This window comes from Bombina bombina, chromosome 7, assembly GCF_027579735.1.
Source record: "Bombina bombina isolate aBomBom1 chromosome 7, aBomBom1.pri, whole genome shotgun sequence".
In the NCBI taxonomy this organism is placed as follows: domain Eukaryota; kingdom Metazoa; phylum Chordata; class Amphibia; order Anura; family Bombinatoridae; genus Bombina; species Bombina bombina.
This window is the reverse complement of record NC_069505.1, coordinates 273900656-273927203: the sequence shown is the minus strand read 5'-3', so window position 1 is coordinate 273927203 and position 26548 is coordinate 273900656. Positions and strand designations below refer to the sequence as shown.

Below are 26548 nucleotides of genomic sequence, written 5' to 3'. Positions count from 1 at the left end.
CATCCTGAGTCAAGGCAAATAAATGTTTGAATACATATATTTAGAACTTTATTAAAAAAGTGCTCAACCATAGCTTAGAGTGTCACAGAAAATAAGACTTACTTACCCCAGGACACTCATCTACATGTTTGTAGAAAGCTAAACCAGTACTGAAACGAAAATCAGCAGAGGAAATGGTATATATATAAGAGTATATCGTCGATCTGAAAAGGGAGGTAAGAGATGAATCTCTACAACCGATAACAGAGAACCTATGAAATAGACCCCGTAGAAGGAGATCATTGAATTCAAACAGGCAATACTCTCCTCACATCCCTCTGACATTCACTGCACGCTGAGAGGAAAACCTGGCTCCAACCTGCTGCGGAGCACATATCAACGTAGAATCTAGCACAAACTTACTTCACCACCTCCATAGGAGGCAAAGTTTGTAAAACTGATTTGTGGGTGTGGTGAGGGGTGTATTTGTAGGCATTTTGAGGTTTGGGAAACTTTGCCCCTCCTGGTAGGAATGTATATCCCATACGTCACTAGCTCATGGACTCTTGCTAATTACATGAAAGAAAACCACTACGTTTTTCTTTTTTACACACTTCATCAATACACCGTTTATCGAGGGATATATAAGGATAACTGTTTTAAAATAGAATCTTCATATTGGACATTCACTCTCTGGAAAGAATTTAAAGTTTGGGACCTACATATTTATGGACACCTACTCAGTAAATTGATGTTTTTATATATTTATATTTTTTATCCAACCATCAACAGCTGTTTTATTGTAATTTATTTTGTGATTAAGATTGTATATTGTTGTGGTTTTTAACCACAATTGTATTGTTTTTTTATATAGATATATGCATATTTTATTGTTAATTTTAAGTGGATCCACTTTTGTATCTTGTTTGTATATTTTAGCTATAAGTAGCTTATAAAATATTTTATATACCCCTATAGAATTTCAATATATTTTTTATTTAAATAATCTTGTCACTACTATTGTCTTAGCCTTTTAGGAGGCGCTCTGTGTATTTATTTTTAGCACTACATTCACCTTTTTGGGGGCGCTGGTACCCACAATACTAGAAGCTACAGACACAAGGTTGAGCGCTGTCAGATTTTAACAGATTTTCTTAAGGGTGGTTGTCTCTGGATCATCTCTTACAGGGAACCTGCTTTCGCAGACCATGGGTGTCTGTGACAACAGACGTCAACCTTCTAGGATGGGGAGCAGTCTAGGGTCCCCTAAAGACTCAGGGAGTTTTAGACTCAGTCAGAGTCTGTTCTTCCTATAATCATTCTGGAGCTGAGAGCGATCTTCAATGCTATTCTGACCTGGCGCCAGTTAGTCTCGGTCCAGTTTATCTGGTTCCAGTTGGACACATATCTTCAGTTCATCAGGGAGGAACGAGGAGTTCCTTTGCGATGACAGAGGTAACCTAAATAATTCAGTGGGCAGAAGCCCGTTCTCGCTGTCTGTCGGCAATCCACATCCCAGGGGTAGACTCTGGGAGGCGTACTTCATGAACAGGCAGACCTTTCAGCCGGAGGAGTGGGTACTCCATCCGGAAGTGTTTTCCAGCCTAATTTTCAAATGGGGTCAGCCGGAATTGGATCTCATGGCATCTTGGCAGAATGCCAATCTTCCAAGGTACGGGTCGAGGTCCAGGGACCCTCAGGTGGTACTGTTAGACACCCTAGAAGTACTTTGGACCTTCAGTCTAGCATACCTATTTCCTCTGTTTGCTCTTCTTCCTCGGGTCATTGCTCAAATCAAGCAGGAGAAGGCATTAGTGATCCTCATTGCTCCGGCTTGGCCTCGCAGGATTTGGTATGCAGATCTGGTGGACTTGTAATCTCTGCCACCGTGGAGACTTCCGTTGAGGAAGGACCTTCTAATTCAAGGGCCCTTCCTTCATTCAAATCTAGTTTCTCTTAAGCTGACTACTTGGAGATTAAACTCTTAATTTTATTCAAGTGGGGTTTTTCAAACTCTGTCATAGAGACGATGATTCAGGCTTGTAAGCCTGTAACTAGAAGGATTTACCATAAGATATGGCATAAATATCTCTATTGGTGCAAATCCAAGGACTACTCATGGAGTAGAGTTAGGATTCCTAGAACTTTGTCTTTTCTCCAAGAGGGTTTGGAGAAGGGATTATCGACAAGTTCCCTAAAAGGTCAAATCTCGGCCTTATCTATTTTGTTACACAAACGTCTGGCGGATATCCCAGATGTACAATCATTTTGTCAGGCTAGGTCAGGATCAGGCCTGTGTTCAAACCAGTTACTCCTCCATGGAGTCTTAATTTAGTTCTCAAAGTTCTTCAAGGGGCTCCGTTTGAGCCCATGCATTCCTTAGATATTAAGTTGTTATCATGGAAAGTTTTATTTCTTGTTGCTATTTCTTCTGCTCGGAGAGTGTTAGAGCTCTCAGCATTGCAGTATGAGTCTCCTTATCTTATTTTCCATTCAGATAAGGTAGTTTTACGTATTAAATTAGGATTTCTTCCTAAGGTTGTTTCTGATCGGAACATTAATCAGGAGATTGTTGTTCCTTCTTTGTGTCCTAATCCTTCTTCTCAGAAAGAACGACTTCTGCACAATTTGGACGTGGTTCATGCTTTAAAGATTTACCTGCAGGCGACTAAGGACTTTTGTCAGTCTTCTTCTTTGTTTGTGATTTTCTCAGGAAAACGTAAGGGACAGAAAGCTACGGCTACTTCTCTTTCTTTTTGGCTGAAGAGTATCATACGTTTTGCATATGAGACTGCTGGACAGCAGCCTCCTGAGAGAGTTATGGCTCATTCCAAGAGGGCTGTTTGACAAAATTTGACACTTTTGCCTCGGCTGAGGCCACTTTTGGGAGAAAGGTTCGTCAAGCAGTGGTGCCTTCCGTTTAGGTTCCCTGTCTTGTCCCTCCAGTATCATCTTTGTACTCTAGCTTGGGTATTGAATCCCATTAGTAATTAAGATGATCCGTGGACTCATTGTGTCATAAAAAAGAAAGTAAAATTTATGCTTACCTGATAAATTTATTTATTTTTTGACACGATGAGTCCACGGCCCGCCCTGTTCTTGTAAGACAGGTTGTGGGTTAATGTAGACTTCAGACACCTCTGCACCTTGGTTTTTCCTTTCTATCCTTAACTTCTGTCGAATGACTGGAGTGTGAGGGAAGGGAGGAGCTATCTAACAGCTTTGCTGTGGTCCCTTCAGTATCATCTTTGTACTCTAGCTTGGGTATTGAATCCCATTAGTAATTAAGATGATCCGTGGACTCATCGTGTCAAAAAAGAAATAAATTTATCAGGTAAGCATAAATTTTCTTTTTTGGGCCATTTTAGCCAGAGCTGGAAATCTCAGTTTATTAACTGCCCGGTACTTAAGTGGTTTGTCTGAACGAGGTACAGTGATCTCTCCTACAATAATACAAATAACAGTAATTTGTATTGGCAGAACAGAAGTGAACAATTTTAGTTAAGTCTCCACCCCAGCTTAAAATGAAATGAGAAGTGAACTTGTTGCAAACAGAGCCAGAATTTCAGAGATCACAAGGGAAGAGGTGTTGGCTTTAAAGGGACATGAAACCCAACATTTCTATTTCCTGATTTAGATAGAGAATTCAATTTTAAACAACATTCCGATTTATTTATATTAGTTAAGTTGCTTAATTCATTAGATATCCTTTGTTGAAGAAATAGCAATGCACATAGGTGAGCCAATCGCATGAGTCGTCTATGTGCATCCACCAATCAACAGCTACTGAGCCTATCTAGATATGCTTTTCAACAAAGGATATCAAGGGAATAAAGCAAATGAGATAATAGAAGTAAAGTGGAAGGTTGTTTAAAATTGCATGCTCTTTCTAAATCATGAAAGAAAAACTTTGGGTTTCATGTCCCTTTAAGTAAGGTTTCTAGCGTTCTGGTTTCTAGGTCTATTGAAAGACGCTTTGTTCTCTTAGTATCTTTTATTGAAAGTAAAACATAGTAGCTCAGGAGTGTGCATGTGTCTTTACAGTGTTTAGCACCATTGTATAACAAAGCTACAAATAATGTTCCAAAACACTGCTGCCATAGAGTACTAAAGAGACGTGCACACTCCTGAGCTCCTATGAGCCTACCTAGTTTTACTTTTCAATAAAAGATACCAAGAGAACAAAGAAAATTTGATTATAGAAGTAAATTGGAAAGTTCTTTAAAATGTCATGCTCTATACGAATCATGAATGTTTGATTTTTACAACTGCCCCTTTAATAAAGTGGAAGCTGAAAGCATTTTCCACAAAAAAAAAAAAACAACAAAAAAACAAATGCCAAAACAAGGGGTCACAATCTTAACCCTTTCGTGACAGGGTTAAAGTGCCTACATCGGAACAACTGTTCCGATGTAGACAAATTGAAACTACGCGATCGTGCATACGATCGCGAGATTTCAATTATTGGATCGCATCTGGGGGGCGTCCCTACAATCCTAGGAACGCCCTCCAGACCGCGATTAAATCCCTGAAGCACAGAAGGCTTCAGGACAGCCGTTAGTTATGACGTTCCATTCCGTCATAACGGCTTTAAAGCCCAGTCTAATTATGACGGAATGGAACGGCATAACGGCTTTAAAAGGTTAAGTTAGAGGGTAGCAGATTCAGGACAAACATGAGGAGGCTTTTATTTACAGAAAGGGTGGTGGATTCATAGTAAACACAAACGCCTAGATTTAGAGTTCTGCGGCCAAAGGAGTGCGTTAGCTACGCATGCTTTTTCCCCCCGCACCTTTTAAACAACGCTGGTATTGAGAGTTCTCAGAAGGGCTGCGTTAGGCTCCAAAAAGGGAGCGTACAGGCATATTTACCGCCACTTCAACTCTCAATACCAGCGGTGCTTACGGACGCGGCCAGCTTCAAAAACATGCTTGTGCACGATTCCCCCATAGGAAACAATGGGGTAGTTTGAGCTGAAAAAAAACCTAACACCTGCAAAAAAGCAGCGTTCAGCTCCTAACGCAGCCCCATTGTTTCCTATGGGGAAACACTCTCTAAGTCTGCACCTAACACCCTAACATGTACCCCGAGTCTAAACACCCCTAACCTTACACTTATTAACCCCTAATCTGCCGCCCCCGCTATCGCTGACCCCTGCATATTTTTTTTAACCCCTAATCTGCCGCTCTGTACACCGCCGCAACCTACGTTATCCCTATGTACCCCTAATCTGCTGCCCCTAACACAGCCGACCCCTATATTTTATTTATTAACCCCTAATCTGCCGCCCCCAACGTCGCCGCTACCTACCTACACTTATTAACCCCTAATCTGCCGACCGGACCTCACCGCTACTCTAATAAATGGATTAACCCCTAAAGCTAAGTCTAACCCTAACCCTAACACCCCCCTAAGTTAAATATAATTTTATTCTAACGAAATAAAATAATTCTTATTAAATAAATTATTCCTATTTAAATCTAAATACTTACCTGTAAAATAAACCCTAATATAGCTACAATATAAATAATAATTATATTGTAGCTATTTTAGGATTAATATTTATTTTACAGGCAACTTTGTATTTATTTTAACCAGGTACAATAGCTATTAAATAGTTATTTACTATTTAATAGTTACCTAGTTAAAATAATTACAAAATTACCTGTAAAATAAATCCTAACCTAAGTTACAATTAAACCTAACACTACACTATTAATAAATTAATTAACTAAACTATCTACAATTATCTACAATTAAATCAACTACACTAAATTACAAAAAATAAAAAAAGATTACGAGAATTTTGAACTAATTACACCTACTCTAAGCCCCCTAAAAAAATAACAAAGCCCCCCAAAATAAAAAAATTCCCTACCCTATTCTAAAATAAAAATTTAACATCTCTTTTACCTTACCAGCCCTTAAAAGGGCCTTTTGCGGGGCATGCCCCAAAGAAAACAGCTCTTTTGCATTTAAATAAACATATAATACCCCCCCAACATTACAACCCACTACCCACATACCCCTAATCTAACCCAAACCCCCCTTAAAAAACCTAACACTAAGCCCCTGAAGATCTTCCTACCTTGTCTTCACCAAGCCGGGTATCACGATCCGTCCAGAAGAGGGTCCGAAGTCTTCCTCCTATCCGGCAAGAAGAGGTCCAGAAGAGGCTCCGAAATCTTCATCCTATCCGGCAAGAAGAGGAGATCCGGACCGGCAAGCATCTTCATCCAAGCGGCATCTTCTTTCTTCTTCCATCCGACGCGGAGCGGGACCATCTTGAAGCAGCCGACGCGGATCCATCCTCTTCCAACGACGTCCTAAGTCCGAATGAAGGTTCCTTTAAATGATGTCATCCAAGATGGCGTCCCTCGAATTCCGATTGGCTGATAGTAGGAAAAATCTGATTGGCTGATTTGAATCAGCCAATCAGATTCAAGTTCAATCCGATTGGCTGATCCAATCAGCCAATCACATTGAGCTTGCATTCTATTGGCTGACGTCATCCAAGATGGCGTCCCTCGAATTCCAATTGGCTGATAGGATTCTATCAGCCAATCGGAATTAAGGTAGGAAAAATCTGATTGGCTGATTGAATCAGCCAATCAGATTCAAGTTCAATCCGATTGGCTGATCCAATCAGCCAATCAGATTGAGCTTGCATTCTATTGGCTGATCGGAACAGCCAATAGAATGCAAGCTCAATCTGATTGGCTGATTGGATCAGCCAATCGGATTGAACTTGAATCTGATTGGCTGATTCAATCAACCAATCAGATTTTTCCTACCTTAATTCCGATTGGCTGATAGAATCCTATCAGCCAATCGGAATTCAAGGGACGCCATCTTGGATGACGTCATTTAAAGGAACCTTCATTCGGACTTAGGACGTCGTTGGAAGAGGATGGATCCGCGTCGGCTGCTTCAAGATGGTCCCGCTCCGCGCCGGATGGAAGAAGATAGAAGATGCTGCTTGGATGAAGATGTTTGCCGGTCCGGATCTCCTCTTCTTGTTGGATAGGATGAAGACTTCGGAGCCTCTTCTGGACCTCTTCTTGCCGGATAGGAGGAAGACTTCGGACCCTCTTCTGGACGGATCGGTGATACCCGGCGTGGTGAAGACAAGGTAGGAAGATCTTCAGGGGCTTAGTGTTAGGTTTTTTAAGGGGGGTTTGGGTTAGATTAGGGGTATGTGGGTGGTGGGTTGTAATGTTGGGGGGGTATTGTATGTTTATTTAAATGCAAAAGAGCTGTTTTCTTTGGGGCATGCCCCGCAAAAGGCCCTTTTAAGGGCTGGTAAGGTAAAAAGAGCTTTACAATTTTTATTTTAGAATAGGGTAGGGCATTTTTTTATTTTGCGGGGCTTTGTTATTCTTTTAGGGGCTTAGAGTAGTTGCAATTAGTTTAAAATTCTTGTAATTTTTTTTATTTTTTGTAATTTAGTGTTTTGTTTTTTTGTAATTTAGTTTAGTTGATTTAATTGTAGATAATTGTAGTGTAGTGTTAGGTTTAATTGTAACTTAGGTTAGGATTTATTTTACAGGTAATTTTGTAATTATTTTAACTAGGTAACTATTAAATAGTTATAAACTATTTAATAGCTATTGTACCTGGTTAAAATAAATACAAAGTTGCCTGTAAAATAAATATTAATCCTAAAAATATATTAGGGTTTATTTTACAGGTAAGTATTTAGATAGGAATAATTTATTTAATAAGAATTATTTTATTTCGTTAGAATAAAATTATATTTAACTTAGGGGGGTGTTAGGGTTAGACTTAGCTTTAGGGGTTAATACATTTATTAGAGTAGCCGTGAGGCCCGGTCGGCAGATTAGGGGTTAATAATTGTAGGTAGGTAGCGGCGACATTGGGGGGGTCAGATTAGTGGGTAATAAATATTATGTAGGGGTCGGCGATGTTAGGGGCAGCAGATTAGGGGTACATAGGGATAATGTAGGTTGCGGCGGTGTGCGGTCGGCAGATTAGGGGTTAAAAAAATTTAATACAGTGGCGGCGATGTGGGGGGGCCTCGGTTTAGGGGTACATAGGTAGTTTATAGGGTGTTAGTGTACTTTAGAGCACAGTAGTTAAGAGCTTTATGAACCGGCGTTAGCCCAGAAAGCTCTTAACTCCTGGCTTTTTTCTGCGGCTGGAGTCTTGTCGTTAGATTTCTTTTTTTTTTTTTTTTTTTTTTTTTTTTCCAAACAACTTTATTGAAAGTAATAAAGTAACATACAATGAATGGGAGACGCAGCTCCTCCATTAAACATGTTCAATAGTTGTCTTGTATTTTCTTACATTTACATGTACAATTTAGGAATTCTGGACATATGAATTTATCATATTAGTTTAGAGAGGAAAGGGGGAAAAAAGAAAAAAAGGGTTAAGGGTTTCCAGTGAAAAGGTAAAAGGAAAAGAAAGTGGTGGGCGGGTCCTGTCCCACCCGCAACCAGTCTGAGATATGTTTATAGGTTTTACTTTGAGTGTTTGTAGGTTTCCCAGATTTGGGATATCTCTGCATATGTATCCATTTTGGCATTCTTGAGGTAATAATATTCTTCGAGATCTAAAAGGTCTGTAACTTTACCAACCCACATACCTAATGAGGGGCCTTTATTACTTTTCCAATTTTTGGCTATTAGTATTTTCGCTCCATTTGTCATTATCGTGAACAACCGTAGATAAGGTTTATGTTTAATGTTTGGGGGTTTATTCAGGAGCCATATCAAAGGGTCTAGAGGGAGAACAATCTCCAGGATGGATTCTATTTCTTTAATTACTTGTCGCCAGAAGTTTTGAATGTCATTACACCACCACCACATATGTGCATCATTACTATCTACATGACCGCATCTCCAGCATGTGTTTGGATGGGAGCGAAATAATCTGTGTAATTTCTTTGGAGTAAAGTACCATCTATGTAAGAGTTTGAAATTAATTTCTAGAATAGAGGATGAGATAGATGATTTTCTAGTGGCTTGTAGGATGGCGTGGCTCGTTTGGGGTGTTATTATGGTACCTAGGTCTGTTTCCCATTTTTCCAAAAATAGTGGGATATACCCCGGGGGTTTCTGAGATAATAGTTTGTAAATGAAGGATAGTGTATGTCTGAGTGGTGGTGTTTGTATGCATAAAGATTCAAAGTTTGTCAACGGTCTAGACATATTATTATAATCTTTGTGTTTAAGTATATAGTTTCTAGCTCGTCGGTATGTGAACCAATTGGAGAAACATTCATGTCCGTCTGCAATCAAATCTGACTGTGTGCGAATTGATTCGTTTATAATCATGGTCCGTACTGCTATATCTGTGGTTTGGTTTATTGGATCTATTGTAGTAGCAGGCGGATACAATATAAACTCCCCATTCTCCAGAAGGGATGTCAGTGGGGATGGTTTGGAGGAAATAAATAAGGATGTGTTAATGATTTTGTCCCATGTCTTAAATGTTTCATTTGTTATCGGGTTAATATCAGTTTTGAGCTGGGGTTTGTTGGAGATGTCCCAACACAATCTACCTAGATGGGGCTTTTGGTGAATTAGATGTTCTAAAGGAATCCAGCGTTTGTGTTGATAGTGAATATTCCAGTCCAGAACTCTCTGCAAAACAATTGCTTGTCTATACAACTCGAGATTCGGGACTCCCATTCCCCCCTGAGATCTGGGTGAATACATTATGTTTTTGTTTATTCTAGGTGGCTTCTTGTTCCAAATGTAATCATTAAAAGCTTTTTGTATGGAGGGTAAATAGGTGGTGGGTAATGGGATGGGTAGTGTTTGTAAGTAGTAAAGTATTCTCGGGAATATGTTCATTTTAATAACCTCTATACGTCCCAACCAAGATATCTGCTTAGATCTCCACGAAGAGAGGTCGTTTATAATTGTCTTTTTAAGAGGTACGTAGTTCATATTGAACATATCATCGTAGGTTGGCGCTAGTTTGACTCCTAGATATTTAAGTGAAGCATTACACCATGAGAATGATGTGAGCTGTTTTATATTGTATATGTCATGTTTATCAATATTTATACTTAGCATTTCAGATTTGGCCTTATTAATGGTAAAATTTGACAATGTGTGGAAAATCTCTAGTTCTTGGTTTATTGGTGGGAGTGATTCTTTGGGATCTGTGATGGAGAGAAGCATATCATCTGCGAAGAGAGAGACTTTATATTGTTGTGAGCCAATGTTAATACCGTGTATTTGTGGGTTGTTCCTAATACTAGTTGCTAATGTCTCTATTACAAAGGTAAACAAAAGAGGTGAAAGGGGGCATCCCTGACGTGTTCCGTTAGTTATAGTAAAGGGGTCGGATAAGGATCCATTTATCAGTATGCGGGCGCTCGGTTGAGAGTAAAGTGAGAAAATACGGTTTATAATTTGGTGGCCTAGGCCTAACTGTAATAACGTAGCTTTTAAGAAGTCCCATGCTATACGATCGAAAGCCTTTTCGGCATCAGTAGACAAGAATAGAGATGGTATTTTTTCTTTGGTGACATAATGGATAAGGTGTACTGCTCTCACTGTATTGTCTTTGGCTTCGCGGCCCGGAACAAAACCAACCTGATCAAAATGTATTATGTGGGGGAGAATTTTGTTCAGTCTATGTGATAGAATTTTAGCAAATATCTTAATGTCCGTGTTCAATAATGAAATGGGACGATAGTTTGCGGGTAGAGAAGTGGATTTATTTGGTTTTGGTATGAGTGTTATATGGGCCTCTAAGGCCCTATCCGAAAACCCGCTGGAGGACTCTATAGATTGGAAGTATTTTAGCATCTGTGGGGATAGTGTCTCTCTAAATGTAGTGTAGTACTTATGAGTAAAGCCATCTGGGCCCGGAGATTTCCCTGTGGGTAAATCTTTAATTACTAGGTTTATTTCTTCTACCGTCAGGGGTTCATCTAAAGTATCTTTTTGTTCGGGAGTGATAGTTGGAAGTTTTAATTGTTTAAGGTAATTATCTATTGCGATTGGTCGTAATTGAGGGTTTTCTGATTGATGGTGTGGGTTATTTCTAATATTGTATAAGTTTTGGAAAAATTTCTGAAATACTCGTGCTATTTTAGGTGTAGAGTGTTGAGATTGCCCTTGTTCGTCAGTAATGTGTAAAATATATTTTTTGTGGTTTTTATGTTTAAGGTACCTTGCTAAAAGCCTCCCGAATTTATTGCGGCCCTCATATTGTCTTTGTCGGTTATAAAATGCTTTTCTCTTAATTTCTTTAGATAGGTGTGATGCTAGTTTTTGCTTTTCGATGGTCAGTTCCCTTAGTATCTCCTTACTAGAAGGAGCATGTTTATGTCTGTCTTCCAATTGTTGGATTTTATCTAAGAATGTCTTAATTGCTTCCCTTTTAAGTTTATTATGGTAAGCTTTTATGGCCATCATTTCACCTCGTATGACGCTTTTGTGTGCTTCCCACAATGTTTGAGGAGATGTTAATGGTGAGGTATTTAATTGGAAGTATTCCGTTAGAGCTTTATCAATTTTTAGTGTATTGATAGGGTCGGTAAGTAAATAATCATCTAATCGCCAAACAAAATCTTTTATGGGTTTAGATGGCCATATGAGGGAGCTCACCACCGCTGAGTGGTCTGACCAAGTGATTGGGTTAATTTTAGCTGATTTAAATAGTGCCAGGCCACTTACGTCTGTAAACATGTAATCTATTCTAGTGTAAGTCACATGAGGGTATGAGTAAAATGTATAGTCCCTACTGGACGGATGGAGGGTTCTCCAGACATCTTGGGCGACAATTTGTTTGAGATATGTTTTTATTTTATTTAACTGTGAGGTAGGTAGTGATGATCGCTGTGAAGAGCTGTCTATTTCCGGGTTTAAAACTATGTTAAAATCCCCACACATTAAAAGTGGACCTTTCTGGTAATCTAAAATTTTATTAGTGATTTTTTTAATGAATTTGTGTTGGCCTGTGTTAGGCGCATATATTGAAGCCAGTGTCACTGGTCGGTTATAGAGTATACCGACAATTATAATATATCTACCCTCTCTATCTCTGATGGTGTTTAGTTCTGTGAAGGGGATACCTCTTTTGATTATGATACCAACACCTTGTTTCTTATGTTTGTGATGTGAAGCCCAAAAGCAGATTCCGAACTGGCTAGCAAATGTATTGGGTTCTCTTCCTTTTCTAAAGTGTGTTTCTTGGAGAAACAACACATCTGCTTTCTGGCTACGACCATCTCTCAGTACCAAGGATCTCTTTTGTGGTATATTAAGACCTTTTGCATTGATGGAGTATAGTTGCAATTCGTTAGTGTGTGTGATATGTTTTATTTGTTTAGCCATAATCCGAATGAAATGTGAGATTAATATAGATAGGATATAGGTTACTTACACAAGTATTTTTTCTATAAAGTGCTTTATGGTTGCAGGATAGGACAGGACCGCCAACTAGGTATGGAAAGAAGAGATTTGAGAAAAAGGAAAAACAAATAAAAACGAAAGTAAAAATTAGAGTCATCACAATAACAATCATGAGGTAGCAAGCCATTTTGTAGGTCTCTAGCTCATAGGTAAATATAACATGTAGGGAATTACTTAGTTATACACTATAGTATCTAAACATTATAATCTGTGTGTTTGGGTATGACAATATTGTTCAACTGGTTTTAAATAAACAACTGTTTCTCATTATCTCAATGTTTATGATCTTCTGAGTATCTTACTACCTAAGTCTGTTGTTGCTATTACCTTCATAGCAACCAATCAAGGGCTTTTTAGTTTCTCATATCTTAACTGTTTCGTTAATAATAACCCAATCTCTTATTCAAGACTTAGAACATTAACACAAAACATTTCTGTTTATATGACTTTTGGTATAATGGTAACGTAAACTTTTCAACAAAATAACAGGTATAACCTCTCAAGTTAAGGATAATATTTTGATCACATAGGTAGTCTGTTCTTTGGTATGTATGTCATATCGTGATCGAGTCTGTTCATCTAATGTTCATGAATTCAAGAGGTGACTAATGAGTTCTCAATGCCTAATTCTAAGTTTAAATCAACAACAAACAACAGTAATACATAACTTTCTATATACTTATCAGATCTTGTCGAACATCTTTATATGTCTGAAGCAATATCTTCTGTCTTTTTCTTCTTTCGTTGAACAGTTGACCAATGTGGTCTCTGAGGGAGAGGGGGGCCATTCTGGTGTGTATTTGAATTCGGGGGGTCAAATTGTGGAAAATCAATGTTCAAGCCTTTAGAAAATGAGTCTATGTCTGTTGGGTCTTTGTATATGTATGTTCTACCTTCCTTCTGTACAATTAGGCTGAAGGGGAATCCCCATCTGTATTTCACCTTCCTTTCTTGTAATCTTTGGGTGATGAAGCGAATTTCTTTTCTTCTTTCTATGGTGGTTGGGCTGATGTCTTGGAATATTTGAATACTGTATGTTTGAAATCTGATTTCTCTTTGGAGTCGCACTTGTTTCCAGATAGCCTCCTTGTCTAAATAGTTTGTAAATTTGATAATGATATCTCTGGGAGGTTTTGGTGGGATAGGGAGTGGTTTGAGGGCCCTATGTGCCCTTTCCATTGATGTTTCAGATAGCTTGACATTTGGGGCAATATATTCAAACATTTGCAAGAGGTAGGAAGGCAGCGATTCCTTAGTAGCTTCTTCTGGGACACCTCTTATTCTTAAGTTGCTGCGTCGGTTACGGTTATCCAAATCTTCTACTTTCAATTGGAGAGATTGAACTATGGATTCGTGTCTTGTCAGCTGGTGATTGACATCAGACACAATATTATTCAGTGAATCCTGTTCTTCTTCTAAGTATTCAAGTTTTGACCCCATTTCATTTATGTCTTTCCTCAGAGATGACATTTCAGTTTTAATAAATGTTTTTAGCTCAGCGAGATCAGACTTAGAGGGTAATAGTGAGATAGTAGATTGTATCTGAGACAGTTGGTCTGAGTTTGTAGGATGTGTAACAAAGCGCAGTTCTTGTTGTGAAGGTTCGTCTCCTAGGGGTGATTGCACCTGTTCATGTGTCTCTGTTTCTTGTCTAGTGAAGAAAGAATTCACTGATGTGACGCCTGTTAGTTTTTTGTCCGCTTTAGTGTTTTTCTTTGCTGTCATTGTCGAGTTATTATGGGTTTCAGGCTGTTTCAATATATGGTTTGGGGAAGGAGATTTAGCAAGGTTCTTACTATTGTGTGTCTCAGAAAGTGGGTGTCTGCAAGAGAGTGGATATCGATAGAATTAAAGTTATATGGTTTTGATAGTCAATCCAAGTACACCTCTCACACTCCACCGTGGCCCCTTCTCGTTCACTGTTTGCTGTATTTACGCTGCACTGGCCTGTTCTAAAGGTATTAGTTTATTTGACCGTGGCCAGGATATGTGTGTTAAGTGCCGACCCTTTAAAACTTCTTAGACCAAGATCTATAGTGAGTTATTTTTTCCCTCTCTGATCGTGCTGTATTTTCCTCCCTCTTGTTCCCAAATTGCCTTACCGCGTGGTCTTGCGTAATGGCGGTGCACCGCTTGCGATCAATCTCCTCCAAATAGATCCCGCTGTAAGGAACTTGCAGATCCAGGTGGTAGTATAGTTAGGTTGTTGAGCAGAGATCTCAATACTTTACACTATTTTTGTAGGAAAATCATTTGCCTCATGCCATATTGTAGTCTGCCCCACTCGGTATAGCGGTTTGTCTGTTTTACAATTACGGAGCTCTTTTTCTTCGTTTTCGGCTCACCGGAATCTGTGAGCAAGGTTCATCTGGCAAAGCATAGGCATTTGAAGTGTAAATTCCCAGTTTTTACTATGCTTATTCGTCTAGAGACCTATGGCTTGCACGGAGCTTTTCTATACAGCGGCCATGTCCCTGCACGGCTACGCCCCGCCTTCGTCGTTAGATTTCTAACGCTCACTTCAGCCAAGACTCTAAATACCGGCGTTAGAAAGATCCCATTGAAAAGATAGGATACGCAAATGGCGTAAGGGGATCTGCGGTATGGAAAAGTCGCGGCTGGAAAGTGAGCGTTAGACCCTTTCCTGACTGACTCTAAATACCAGCGGGCGGCCAAAACCAGCGTTAGGACCCCCCCTAACGCTGGTTTTGACGGCTAACGCAGAACTCTAAATCTAGGTGTAAGACTGTAAAGGAATTCAAAAATGCCTGGGACATGCATAAGGATATTCTAAGGGAACAGTAACATGTAATATGAGTAGACTTGATGGGCCTTTTTGGTTCTTATCTACCGTCAAATTCTATGTTTCAACTCCTAATATGAGCACAGCCTGACACCCGCAAAAAGCCTCCGTCTAGCGATGTTATCGCTCGAGCGGGAGTGCTATTTTGCCCTCCACTTGTAAAGTAGCCCTTTAAGAAATCGGTAATAGTCAGTTTAAGTGCTCACATGGTTTAGTCAACAGTGAGACTGATAACTTGCAGCTTATGTATCAGTCACATCATCTGAAATGTCCTGTTGTCAGGGCAACTAAAAGGCCTTCTGCCCATAACTAAACCATGGGGTCCAGTACAGTAAAGCACGTAATAAACATTATATAATTGAAACTTTTCCAAAATTTAAAGGGATAGTAAACACCAAAAATTTTATTGTTTAAAAAGATAGACAATCCCTTAATTTACCGTACCCCAGATTTCCATAACCAACACTGAAAGATACATTTTACCTCTATAATTACCTTGTAGCTAAGCTTCTGCTGACTGCCTCCTTATCTCAAATCTTTTGACAGACTTGCATTTAAAGCAATTAGTGCTGACTCTTAAATAACTTCACGTGAGCTCAATGTTATCTATATGAAATGCATGAACTAATGTCCTCTAGCTGTGAAAAACTGTCAAATGCAGAGGCGGCCTTCAAGGGCTTAGAAATTAGCATATGAGCCTAGCTAGATTTAGCTTTCAACTAAGAATATCAAGAGAACAAAGCAAATTAGAAAGTTGTTTAAAATGACATGCCCTGTCTGAATCATGAAAGTTTAATTAGGACTTTAATATCCCTTTAAGCCTATAAAAGTAAATTAATAGACTCTCCAGTTATAATAGAAGTCCTGATTTCTATTAACATTTCCCTTTCTTTGCAGGCTGATTGATATAGCGCGGAAGCTCGATAAGGCGGAGAGGGAGCCTTTGTCAAAGTGTGCTTTCTACTTCAAGAAACTGCAGCATCATGTATATGCTGCTGAGACCTACAAGAAGATTGGAGATATGAAGGCTCTAATACAGCTTCATGTAGAAACGCAGCACTGGGAAGAGGTGAGAGTCTGTCTAGCGAGCGTGACTGCTTCCTCTGATTTTCAAGTGTGAGAGTCCAGTTACATTGCAGTTGGAAGCAGGTAACTTAGCAGAACGCTATACATTGTTACTGGTACTTTGTCCGCATTGTGGCAGACCTCCAAAACCTGGGTATAAAAGAGTCTTGATACTGTTTAACGTGATAAATAAAACAATCTTTTAGCTGTATCTCTCAATTTTGGTAGACCGTAAAAAGCAGAATATGAGCCAGATTATGTGTGGAGCGCTATTTTAACGTGCACCGGTAAGGGGCAAATTTGCCCGTTTTTTATAGGCGTATGTTAAATAACCAGCCATAACAAGCGGTTAGTTAATGCTACTGCAAGCCCATGATTTCCCTTTGCGCTAAGCGCAATTAACCAGAAATGCATACAACTTTTTTTAGGTAATTTCCATGTGTACCATGTATAATTTATTTATTATTTAGTTTATTATATATATATATTTAGATAGATAGATAGATAGATAGATAGATAGATATAGATATCAACATATATCAGTTATTGCACCGCTAAGATCTATGGCTGCAGGTAGGGAGGTGCGTGTTGCGTATGGTTTGGGCAGTACAGCAACTTTTGGCTATACAGGCTATGGACATTGGTACAGAAAGTAAAAAAAATTTTTTACTACACACTGTGGGGTTCTGGTATCATGGGCTAGCACTCATCTGGTAGGGTTTAAAGTTAACCCTAGAGGAGCTGTATCAGCCCCCCCCCCAGTTATTTTTTACTGTTCTCTCTTTTGCAATATGTAATCCTTGCTGTATCTACACCCAGCCTCTCACTGCTTTCTCTCTGTTAAGGCTTTTGCAATGGTGGAAAAGTACCCAGAACATAAGGACGAGGTTTACGTTCCATATGCACAGTGGCTCGCAGAGAATGATCGTTTTGAAGAAGCACAGAAAGGTGAGAAGTGGTTGTTTTCTTACCTGAAATTCTAAAGATAATATTACCGGCCTCTTAAAATACAGCTATTTAAAGGGACAGTAAACACTAAATACATTTTATAAGCATAGTACTGAAGTTATTCCCCGTTTACCTTCACGCATTAGTGCCGCCATGTTGTAATCGATCATTCACTACATTCCAGTGCTGAGATGTTTGTACATTTGCAGCAACAATCCTTCAGATAATGGCAGCATCCATGATCCGAGGGAGTTGCATTAAATTAATTTAGTGTTCCTTTTAAAAATGTCCTGTTATTCATGTAAAATATATACATCTAAAACTCATGGAAGAAAAAAAAACTGCAAGTAAGAGATTCTTTAATTTATATTGAAACTAATACAGCTGTATCAGTGTTGTACTTCCTGTTGATGCTTATTGGCTGATATGTGCTTCATGCTCATTGGCTGATGTGTATTCCTGTTAACCAACTTTCCAATTTACTTCTATTATCAAATTTACTTCCTTCTCTTGTTATAATTTGTTGAAGAGCAGACTCTGGATCAGCAATAAACTACTGGGAGCTATCTGATTTATATCTGGTGAGCCAATAATGAGAGGCATATATGTGCAGCCACCAATCCCCAACTAGCTCCCAGCAGTGCATTTCTGCTCCTGAGCCTACCTAGAAGTAAACTGGAAATTGTCTTGTTTTATTAGATAAGGGGATATCAAACCTGTCTTTCTGTCTAAAACAAAAAGACATCCATGGGGCCTGTTTTAAAGTGTGTGTGTAGTCACATATATACAGTACTCACATGGCTTCGTTTTGTGACCCAGTGCTCTCTATAGCATAGCACATTACAAGCATCTCGTATTTTAAGGCCTCTTGTGGTACTCTCATTCTTTTCTTGTCTCTCCCAGCATTCCACAAAGCTGGTCGTCAGGATGAGGCAGTGCACGTGCTGGAGTTGCTTACCCATAATGCCGTGGTAGAGAGCAGGTTTAATGATGCAGCCTACTACTACTGGATGCTGTCAATGCAGTGCCTTGATATTGCTCAAGGTGAGGATGAGATGTGATCAATGTGTAGAACCTACTTATTTTTTCAAAGCTTTATGGAATCTTCTTTACAGTAAATATATATATAATATAATTGGATTCCCTCTGCAGTAAAAGATGTAGGCATTTTGTTTTACATTCATGCGTGTCTAATTTAAATCTGCACAGTGATTGGCTCTTCTTAAATGCCACTCACAGAGTTAAACCAAGCCCACTCCCGTGGGCAGTCTGCTCAAATTGATTTAGTAAACCGTGCTCACATTTTAGTTAAAGGGACACTGAACCCAAATTTTTTTCTTTTGTGATTCAGATAGAGCAGCAATTTTAAGCAACTTTCTAATTTACTCCTATTATCAATTTTTTCTTCATTCTCTTGCTGGCTTTATTTTAAAAAGAAGGCATCTAAGCTTTTTTATTAGTTCAGACCTCTGGACAGCACTTTTTTTTATTGGTGGATGAATTTATCCACCAATCAGCAAGAATAACCCAGGTTGTTCAACAAAAATGGGCGGGCATCTAAACTTACATTCTTGCATTTCAAATAAAGATACCAAGAGAATTAAGAAAATTTGATAATAGGAGTAAGTTAGAAAGTTGCTTAAAATGTCATGCTCTATATGAATCACAAAATAAAAAAATTGGGTTCAGTGTCCCTTTAATCGTGAGCATGATTTATTAAAGAATAAATATATTGTGGTTCCGTATCTTCAGGCTTTTTACATGAAGAGTACTTTTTTTCTAAAATTATTTATTTTTCCTATATTCTTTTGTGGTCCCAATCTGCAGTAAATAAATTTTAAAATATATAGAAATTTGTGAAAATGTATTGTAAAATTAAGGATTTTGGGACATGTCTGCAATTGTTTGCGATGAGTAACATAAAATGCCCTTTTTCTAATCTGGTTATCCCTGCAGATAACGAACAGAAGCAGGATGCAATGTTACAAAAGTTCCACCAATTCCAGCACCTGGCAGAACTTTACCACGTGTACCACTCCATCCAAAGATATACAGTGAGTCACTGGATTGTACAAATGGTTCCATGACTAGTGTATATGACCTGTATACTGTTAGCGTGCACTATATATATAGTATCTGGCTAATGTTCCCTGTGACCTAATGCATTTCCTTCAAATAAATTGACTCTTCATTTATTTATGGATAATTTGTTATTTATTTGTAATGTTAATTTCAGGATGAGCCCTTCAGCTCCCACAGCCCAGAAACCCTGTTCAATATCTCCAGATTTCTGCTGCACAGTTTGACCAAGGAGAGCCCTCTGGGAATATCAAAAGTGTATCCTTCACAATAGCACCTTTGCTAATATTTTGAAGGTTTAAACTTGGTGGCCAGGTTCAGGGTAGGTTAAAGGGGCAGAAACCCCCAAATTTGTAATTCATGATTCAGATAGAGCATGCAATGTTAAACAACTTTCCGATTTACTTCAATTATCTAATTTGCTTCATTCTCTAGGTAGGCTCAGGAGCAGCTATGCACTACTGGGAACTAGCTGCTTATTTGTGGCTGCACATATCGTCATAGGCTCACCTGATGTGTTCAGCTAGCTCCCAGCAGTGCATTGCTGCTACTTTGACAAAGGATACCAATAGAATTAAGCAAATTTGATAATCCTTCCTTTGTTGAAAAGCATATCTAGGTAGGCTCAGGAGCAGCAATGCACTACTGGAAACTAGCTGCTTATTTGTGGCTGCACATATCGTCATAGGCTCATCTGATGTGTTCAGCTAGCTCCCAATAGGGCATTGCTGCCCCTTTAACAAAAGATATCAAGAGAATTAAGTACATTTGATAATAGAAGTAAATTGGAAAATTCAAAATGCTGTGTTCTATTAATGAAAGAAAAGAAAAAAAAATGGTTTTATGTCCCTTTAATACAGAGTACATGTAACTCATATGACACAAAGTGGCTTAATCTCTAGAGACAGGTTGTGTTCGGTAACTGTGATTACAGGACCAGTGTGGGTGCAAGAATGTGGGGAATATTTACCATTGAATAATCTAAACCAAAATACTTTGGAATGTTTGATGTATTTATTCACTTGTTGTTTCTAAGCACTTATGGATAAAGATGAGTTGTGGTGAGGAGGCTGTGCTTAGAATCCGTTACCCTCCTTAACTACCGCCATCAGGAAAACATTGTACACGCTTGCGAGACAGAGCAAGGCCCTGGGAGCACACAAACTCGCCCGACATGTGTATGAGAGGCTGCAGGGCTTAAAGATTCCCAACAGGTTCCAGGAATCTATAGAACTTGGCAGCATCACCATTCGATCAAAATCTTTCCATGATAGTGAGGCAAGTACACTCCAGTATCACATGATCAAAAGCTGGCCACAGTGTGTTTATCTGAGGTCAGGGGCTCTATTAAGTTTAGCATTTCACTTGCAATTGATGTTGTTGGCTAGGTGTATAGATGTGTAGTATGTGTGTTGTGCAGGTGTGTAGTATGTGTGTTGTGCAGGTGTGTAGTATGCGTGATGTGCAAGTGTGTAGTATGCATGTTGTGCAGGTGTGTAGTATGCGTGTTGTGCAAGTGTGTAGTATGCGTGATGTGCAAGTTTGTAGTATGCGAGTGTTGTGCGGGTATGTATTATGGGTGATGTTTGGGTGTGTAGTATGCGTGATGTGCAGGTGTGTAGTATGCGTGATGTGCAGGTGTGTAGTATGCGTGTTGTGCAGGTGTGTAGTATGCGTGATGTTTGGGTGTGTATTATGTGTGTTGTGCAGGTGTGTAGTATGTGTGTTGTGCAGGTGTGTAGTATGTGTGATGTACAAGTGTGTAGTATGCGTGATGTACAAGTGTGTAGTATGCATGTTGTGCGGGTGTGTAGTATGCATGATGTGCAGGTGTGTAGTATGCATGTTGTGCAGGTGTGTAGTATGCATGTTGTGCAGGTGTGTTGTATGCATGATGTGCAGGGTTTGATGTTTGGACACGTTGTTAGTGGCCAAATAGACATAAAAAACATTAGAAATATGGTGCCTTTTAATTCAAAAGCATAATTGGGCACTAGTAACATATAGAATAGATTATGATCTGACTAGTACATGGTGCATAGTTGAGTTGAGTGGAGTACAGACTTCTACAAAGTTTTGGAATTGATGATATATAGGTTGAGAAAAAAAAAGCAAGCCCATATTGTTTCCTGCAACAAAACTCTCCTGGTGGATCTATTGGTCTCATCTAGATGGGTTTTGTTGCAGGAAACAATATGGGTTTGCATTTTTTTTCAACCTATATAGTTGGATCATCAATTACAAAACGTTGCAGAAGTCTGTACTCCACTCAACACAACTATGCACCATATGCAGGTCAGATCATAATCCTAAATTCTAGTATATATCTCTTTGGAAACAATAGAGTACTCCAAAGAGGTTGGTTATAATTTTCTATGATTTTATATATTCTGTGTTATTCCTCACCTACCTCTAGTCATGAGTTTAGCCATGATGTAATCTGGCTTTCACTACATTCCAGTGCTGATGTGTTTGCACATGTGCAGTAACGCTCTTCAGATACCTGCATTGTAACCTAGGTTCCATAATGTTGGCACTCATAATTAGAGGGAGGTGCATGAAATTTAGATAATGTAAATGTCCCTTTAAGAACTGGTCTGCAAACAAACACTCCCCCCCCCCCCATTTACCAAGATACTGTATTACCAATACTGTATGAATGCAAATAATGTAACCGTGTCATTTGTTACTGCAATATCAACACATTACCAATACTATCCAATACTATCCAACCCCGTAAAATAATACTATAACCTATCACTTTATTCCATTCGGACATCACAGGTTTGAAAGGTTTCAACTTTTCCCAGTATTAGGATGTTTGAGAATATACACAGAGGTGACTTGTTCATGAATTTTTGAGTGATGCCATTCAAATTACAGAATCGTTTCAATTTGCAATATAAATTCTAAGAGGAGTTACCATTGGTGTAATTTAGATTAACGAGACAGTTAAAAACTGAATGCTCAATGTAATCAGAAATGCAACAAAGACATTTCCCAAATTCATATAGATTCATTTTTATGTAATAATTATTCAGGAGGGATAAAAGTATAAAATCAGCCCGAAGGCAGAACATGCTGTGATCTGAGATATCATTGCAGAAAATGCAGTACGTCTGCAGAAAGAACAGGATGCATGCTGGAACTGTCTGCTCCTTTGCTTTGCAGCGCTGCTTTACATCAGACTGTTCTTTTCAAACAGTGATGTGCTCTGGCTGCACTGTGTACGGTTTCCATAACACAGTGCAGTCACTGTTTGAAGAATGCAGTCAAATATGGAGCCGGACTGACTCTTATGAATTTTTTTAACGACGCCCCCTAGCCTTTTCCTGGTCTGCAAAGCTGTGACTCTTGAATGTGAGCAATGCACCTTTTTCATTATTTTAAAATGTAGCTGTCTCTCCTTCACATCCAGGACTCTGCATAGTAAGATAAACAGTACCCAAGCTAACATTTGCGAGGGACCTGACAGTACTGGTAAGATGCTTTAGATAATCTCACCAGGGCGGAGGAATTTCGATCATTGGGCCCATAGTCTTGCAGGGTTGGCAATGCTAAAATTTCATGCTCTAATGAATTGGAGCTTGTAATGTTTGAACTATAATGTCCCTTTAAGTGGGTCACACTGTGTCATTAATGCTAATGTTTAAATCAGCAAAACTGTCAATATACATCGGTGAGGGCAAATGTATTAATTAAGGTAATAGAATAGAGAGTTACAGGAAGTGATTTGTGAGATAATATAGAGGATGTAAAAATGGGATATCCTGTGATTGGCAGCAGTTCTCTGCAGCTTACAAGCGTAACTTTAAAAGGACATTAAACTACTGAGTACAACTACAGTAGCAGGTTACTACTACTCACTATGCTATTGTTTTTCTTCTATGCATTTAACTGTCATAAAAAAAAATTCTCTTATTTTAACCCCTTACAATTATCACTTAGGGAAGTTCTGTATCTTCACACTGGGCGCTGCCATCTTGGAACTTATACTTGTTATGTAACTCTTAAACTCTGCAAAAATGTATCACTTCAGCTCTCTATTATGTGAAGGAAACTGAAGTGAGAGGTACATCTGTCAAAAACCAAGTAACATCACTGATCTATGAAAGTGCACTGCTTCTGTCACATGATGCAACTATGCACTACAAGATGGCGGCGCCCAGTATAAAATGCAGAGCTTTACCTCCTAGATTCTATAATGAGTTTTAGTGATGCACCGAAATGGAAATTCTGGACCGAAACCGAATCCGAAAATCCAGGATGCACTTGGCCGAAAACCGAAACTGATACCGAAAATGTATTTTTTCAAATTATTTTTTTTAGTTTTTTTTGTTTTTGCATAATTAGAGCCAATAAAAAAAGCCCACACTTTTATTGAAAGTAACACACTAAAATTGGACAAAAATATCTTAAAACAATAATATGCTACACAATAATTTTACCAAGAAAAAAAAAAACACAGGCAAAAAATGCCATTTTCGGCAAAAATGTTTCTGTGACCAAAATTTTGGTGCATCCCTACTTAAAACAATTATACATATCAATATACTGTATTATTCTTCATTTAGTTCTATGTAACAGAATCATATTTAACAGGTTTTTTTTTTTTACCAATTATCCAAATAAAGTATAGTCCTAGAAAACTCATTATATGCAGAACAGTAAGTCAAGTAATAAACTTAAACAGCAGCTCTAGGCTAGCATCAAATTTGAAACATGCTACACAATAATTTTACCGAAAATAACAGGCAAAAAAAACGAAAAACGAAATAGCCAAAAATGCAATTTTCGGCCGAAACTTTCTGCAGCCGAAATTTCGGTGCATTCCTAATGAGTTTAAATAAGAGAACGACTTTCAAGAGAGCTGCAGGTACAGGAGGGAAAACAATATCATTGTGAGTAATAGTCATCCTACTGTAGTTGTACCCAGCAATGTAATGTCCGGTTAACCCACTAGATAAAAGCTATTTTTTTCTGTTAGCTCCTCAAATTATTATTAAATCCATGTTAATAAATGTTAAATAATGCAATTATTTTGAGCTTGGTCAACTTAAGTAACATTTATGAATTACAGACAGTGTTATAATATTGAAAAGTATTACACTTCAGTGCCACCTGTGCTTATTATTAGATGCCAGTTGTGCTTATTATAAGATGCCAGCTGTGCTTATTATAAGATGCCAGCTGTGCTCATTATAAGATGCCAGTTGTGCTTATTATTACTTTGGTAAAGTGTTGTGTATTCAGTGCCACCTGTGCTCACTATTAGATGCCAGCTGTGCTCATCATTACTTTGGTAAAGTGTTGTGCATTCCGTGCCACCTGTTCTTATTATTAGATGCCAGCTGTGCTCATCATTACTTTGGTAAAGTGTTGTGTATTCAGTGACACCTGTGCTCACTATTAGATGCCAGCTGTGCTCATCATTACTTTGGTAAAGTGTTGTGTATTCAGTGCCACTTGTGCTCACTATTAGATGCCAGCTGTGCTCATCATTACTTTGGTAAAGTGTTGTGCATTCCGTGCCACCTGTGCTTATTATTAGATGCCAGCTGTGCTCATCATTACTTTGGTAAAGTGTTGTGTATTCGGTGCCACCTGTGCTCACTGCTCATCATTACTTTGGTAAAGTGTTGTGTATTCGGTGCCACCTGTGCTCACTATTAGATGCCAACTGTTCTCACTATTAGATTTCAGCTGTGTTCAGCGTTACTTTGGTAAAGTGTTCTGTATTCGGTGCCACCTGAGCTTATTATTAGATGCCAGCTGTGCTCATCATTACTTTGGTAAAGTGTTGTGTATTCTGTGCCACCTGAGCTTATTATTAGATGCCAGCTGTGCTCATCATTACTTTGGTAAAGTGTTTTGTATTCGGTGCCACCTGAGCTTATTATTAGATGCCAGCTGTGCTCAGCATTACTTTGGTAAAGTGTTTTGTATTCAGTGCCACCTGAGCTTATTATTAGATGCCAGCTGTGCTCAGCATTACTTTGGTAAAGTGTTCTGTATTTGGTGCCACCTGTGCTTATTATTAAATGCCAGATGTGCTCAGCATTACTTTTGTAAAGTGTTCTGTATTCAGTGCCACCTGTGCTCACTATTAGATGCCAGCTGTGCTCATTATTACTTTGGTAAAGTGTTCTGTATTCGGTGCCACCTGTGCTTATTATTAGATGCCAGCTGTGCTCATCATTACTTTGGTAAAGTGTTCTGTATTCAGTGCCATCTGTGCTCACTATTAGATGCCAGCTGTGCTCACTATTAGATGCCAGCTGTGCTCACTATTAGATGCCAGCTGTGCTCAGCGTTACTTTGGTAAAGTGTTGTGTATTCGGTGCCACCTGTGCTCACTATTAGATGCCAACTGTGCTCATCATTACTTTGGTAAAGTGTTCTGTATTCGGTGCCACCTGTGCTCACTATTAGATGCCAACTGTGCTCACTATTAGATGCCAACTGTGCTCATCATTACTTTAGTAAAGTGTTCTGTATTCTGTGCCACCTGTGCTTATTATTAGATGCCAGCTGTGCTCATCATTACTTTGGTAAAGTGCTGTATATTCGGTGCCACCTGTGCTTATTATTAGATGCCAGCTGTGCTCATCATTACTTTGGTAAAGTGTTCTGTATTCAGTGCCACCTGTGCTCACTATTAGATGCCAGCTGTGCTCATCATTACTTTGGTAAAGTGTTTTGTATTCGGTGCCACCTGAGCTTATTATTAGATGCCAGCTGTGCTCATCATTACTTTGGTAAAGTGTTTTGTATTCATTGCCACCTGAGCTTATTATTAGATGCCAGCTGTGCTCATCATTACTTTGGTAAAGTGTTCTGTAATAGGTGCCACCTTTGCTTATTATTAGATGCCAGATGTGCTCAGCATTACTTTGGTAAAGTGTTCTGTATTCGGTGCCAGCTGTGCTCATCATTACTTTGGTAAAGTGTTGTGTATTCGGTGCCACCTGTGCTTATTATTAGATGCCAGCTGTGCTCATCATTACTTTGGTAAAGTGTTCTGTATTCGGTGCCACCTGTGCTTATTATTAGATGCCAGCTGTGCTCATCATTACTTTGGTAAAGTGTTGTGCATTCCGTGCCACCTGAGCTTATTATTAGATGCCAGCTGTGCTCATCATTACTTTGGTAAAGTGTTGTGTATTCGGTGCCACCTGTGCTCATTATTAGATGCCATCTGTTCTCACTATTAGATTTCAGCTGTGCTCATCATTACTTTGGTAAAGTGTTGTGTATTCTGTGCCACCTGAGCTTA

At 38.9% G+C, this 26548-nt stretch overlaps 1 protein-coding gene across 1 annotated transcript in view; it reads left to right on the top strand.

Moving 5' to 3' along the window:
- The window catches only part of IFT122 (intraflagellar transport 122), a 172338-nt gene that overhangs the window by 100314 nt on the left and 45476 nt on the right, over nucleotides 1-26548 (top strand). The window contains exons 19-24 of the mRNA XM_053720769.1: nucleotides 16078-16249; nucleotides 17091-17193; nucleotides 18097-18237; nucleotides 19150-19247; nucleotides 19430-19530; nucleotides 20385-20550. Coding sequence (XP_053576744.1) covers nucleotides 16078-16249; nucleotides 17091-17193; nucleotides 18097-18237; nucleotides 19150-19247; nucleotides 19430-19530; nucleotides 20385-20550 — 781 coding nt within the window. The remainder of the gene's footprint in view (nucleotides 1-16077; nucleotides 16250-17090; nucleotides 17194-18096; nucleotides 18238-19149; nucleotides 19248-19429; nucleotides 19531-20384; nucleotides 20551-26548) is intronic.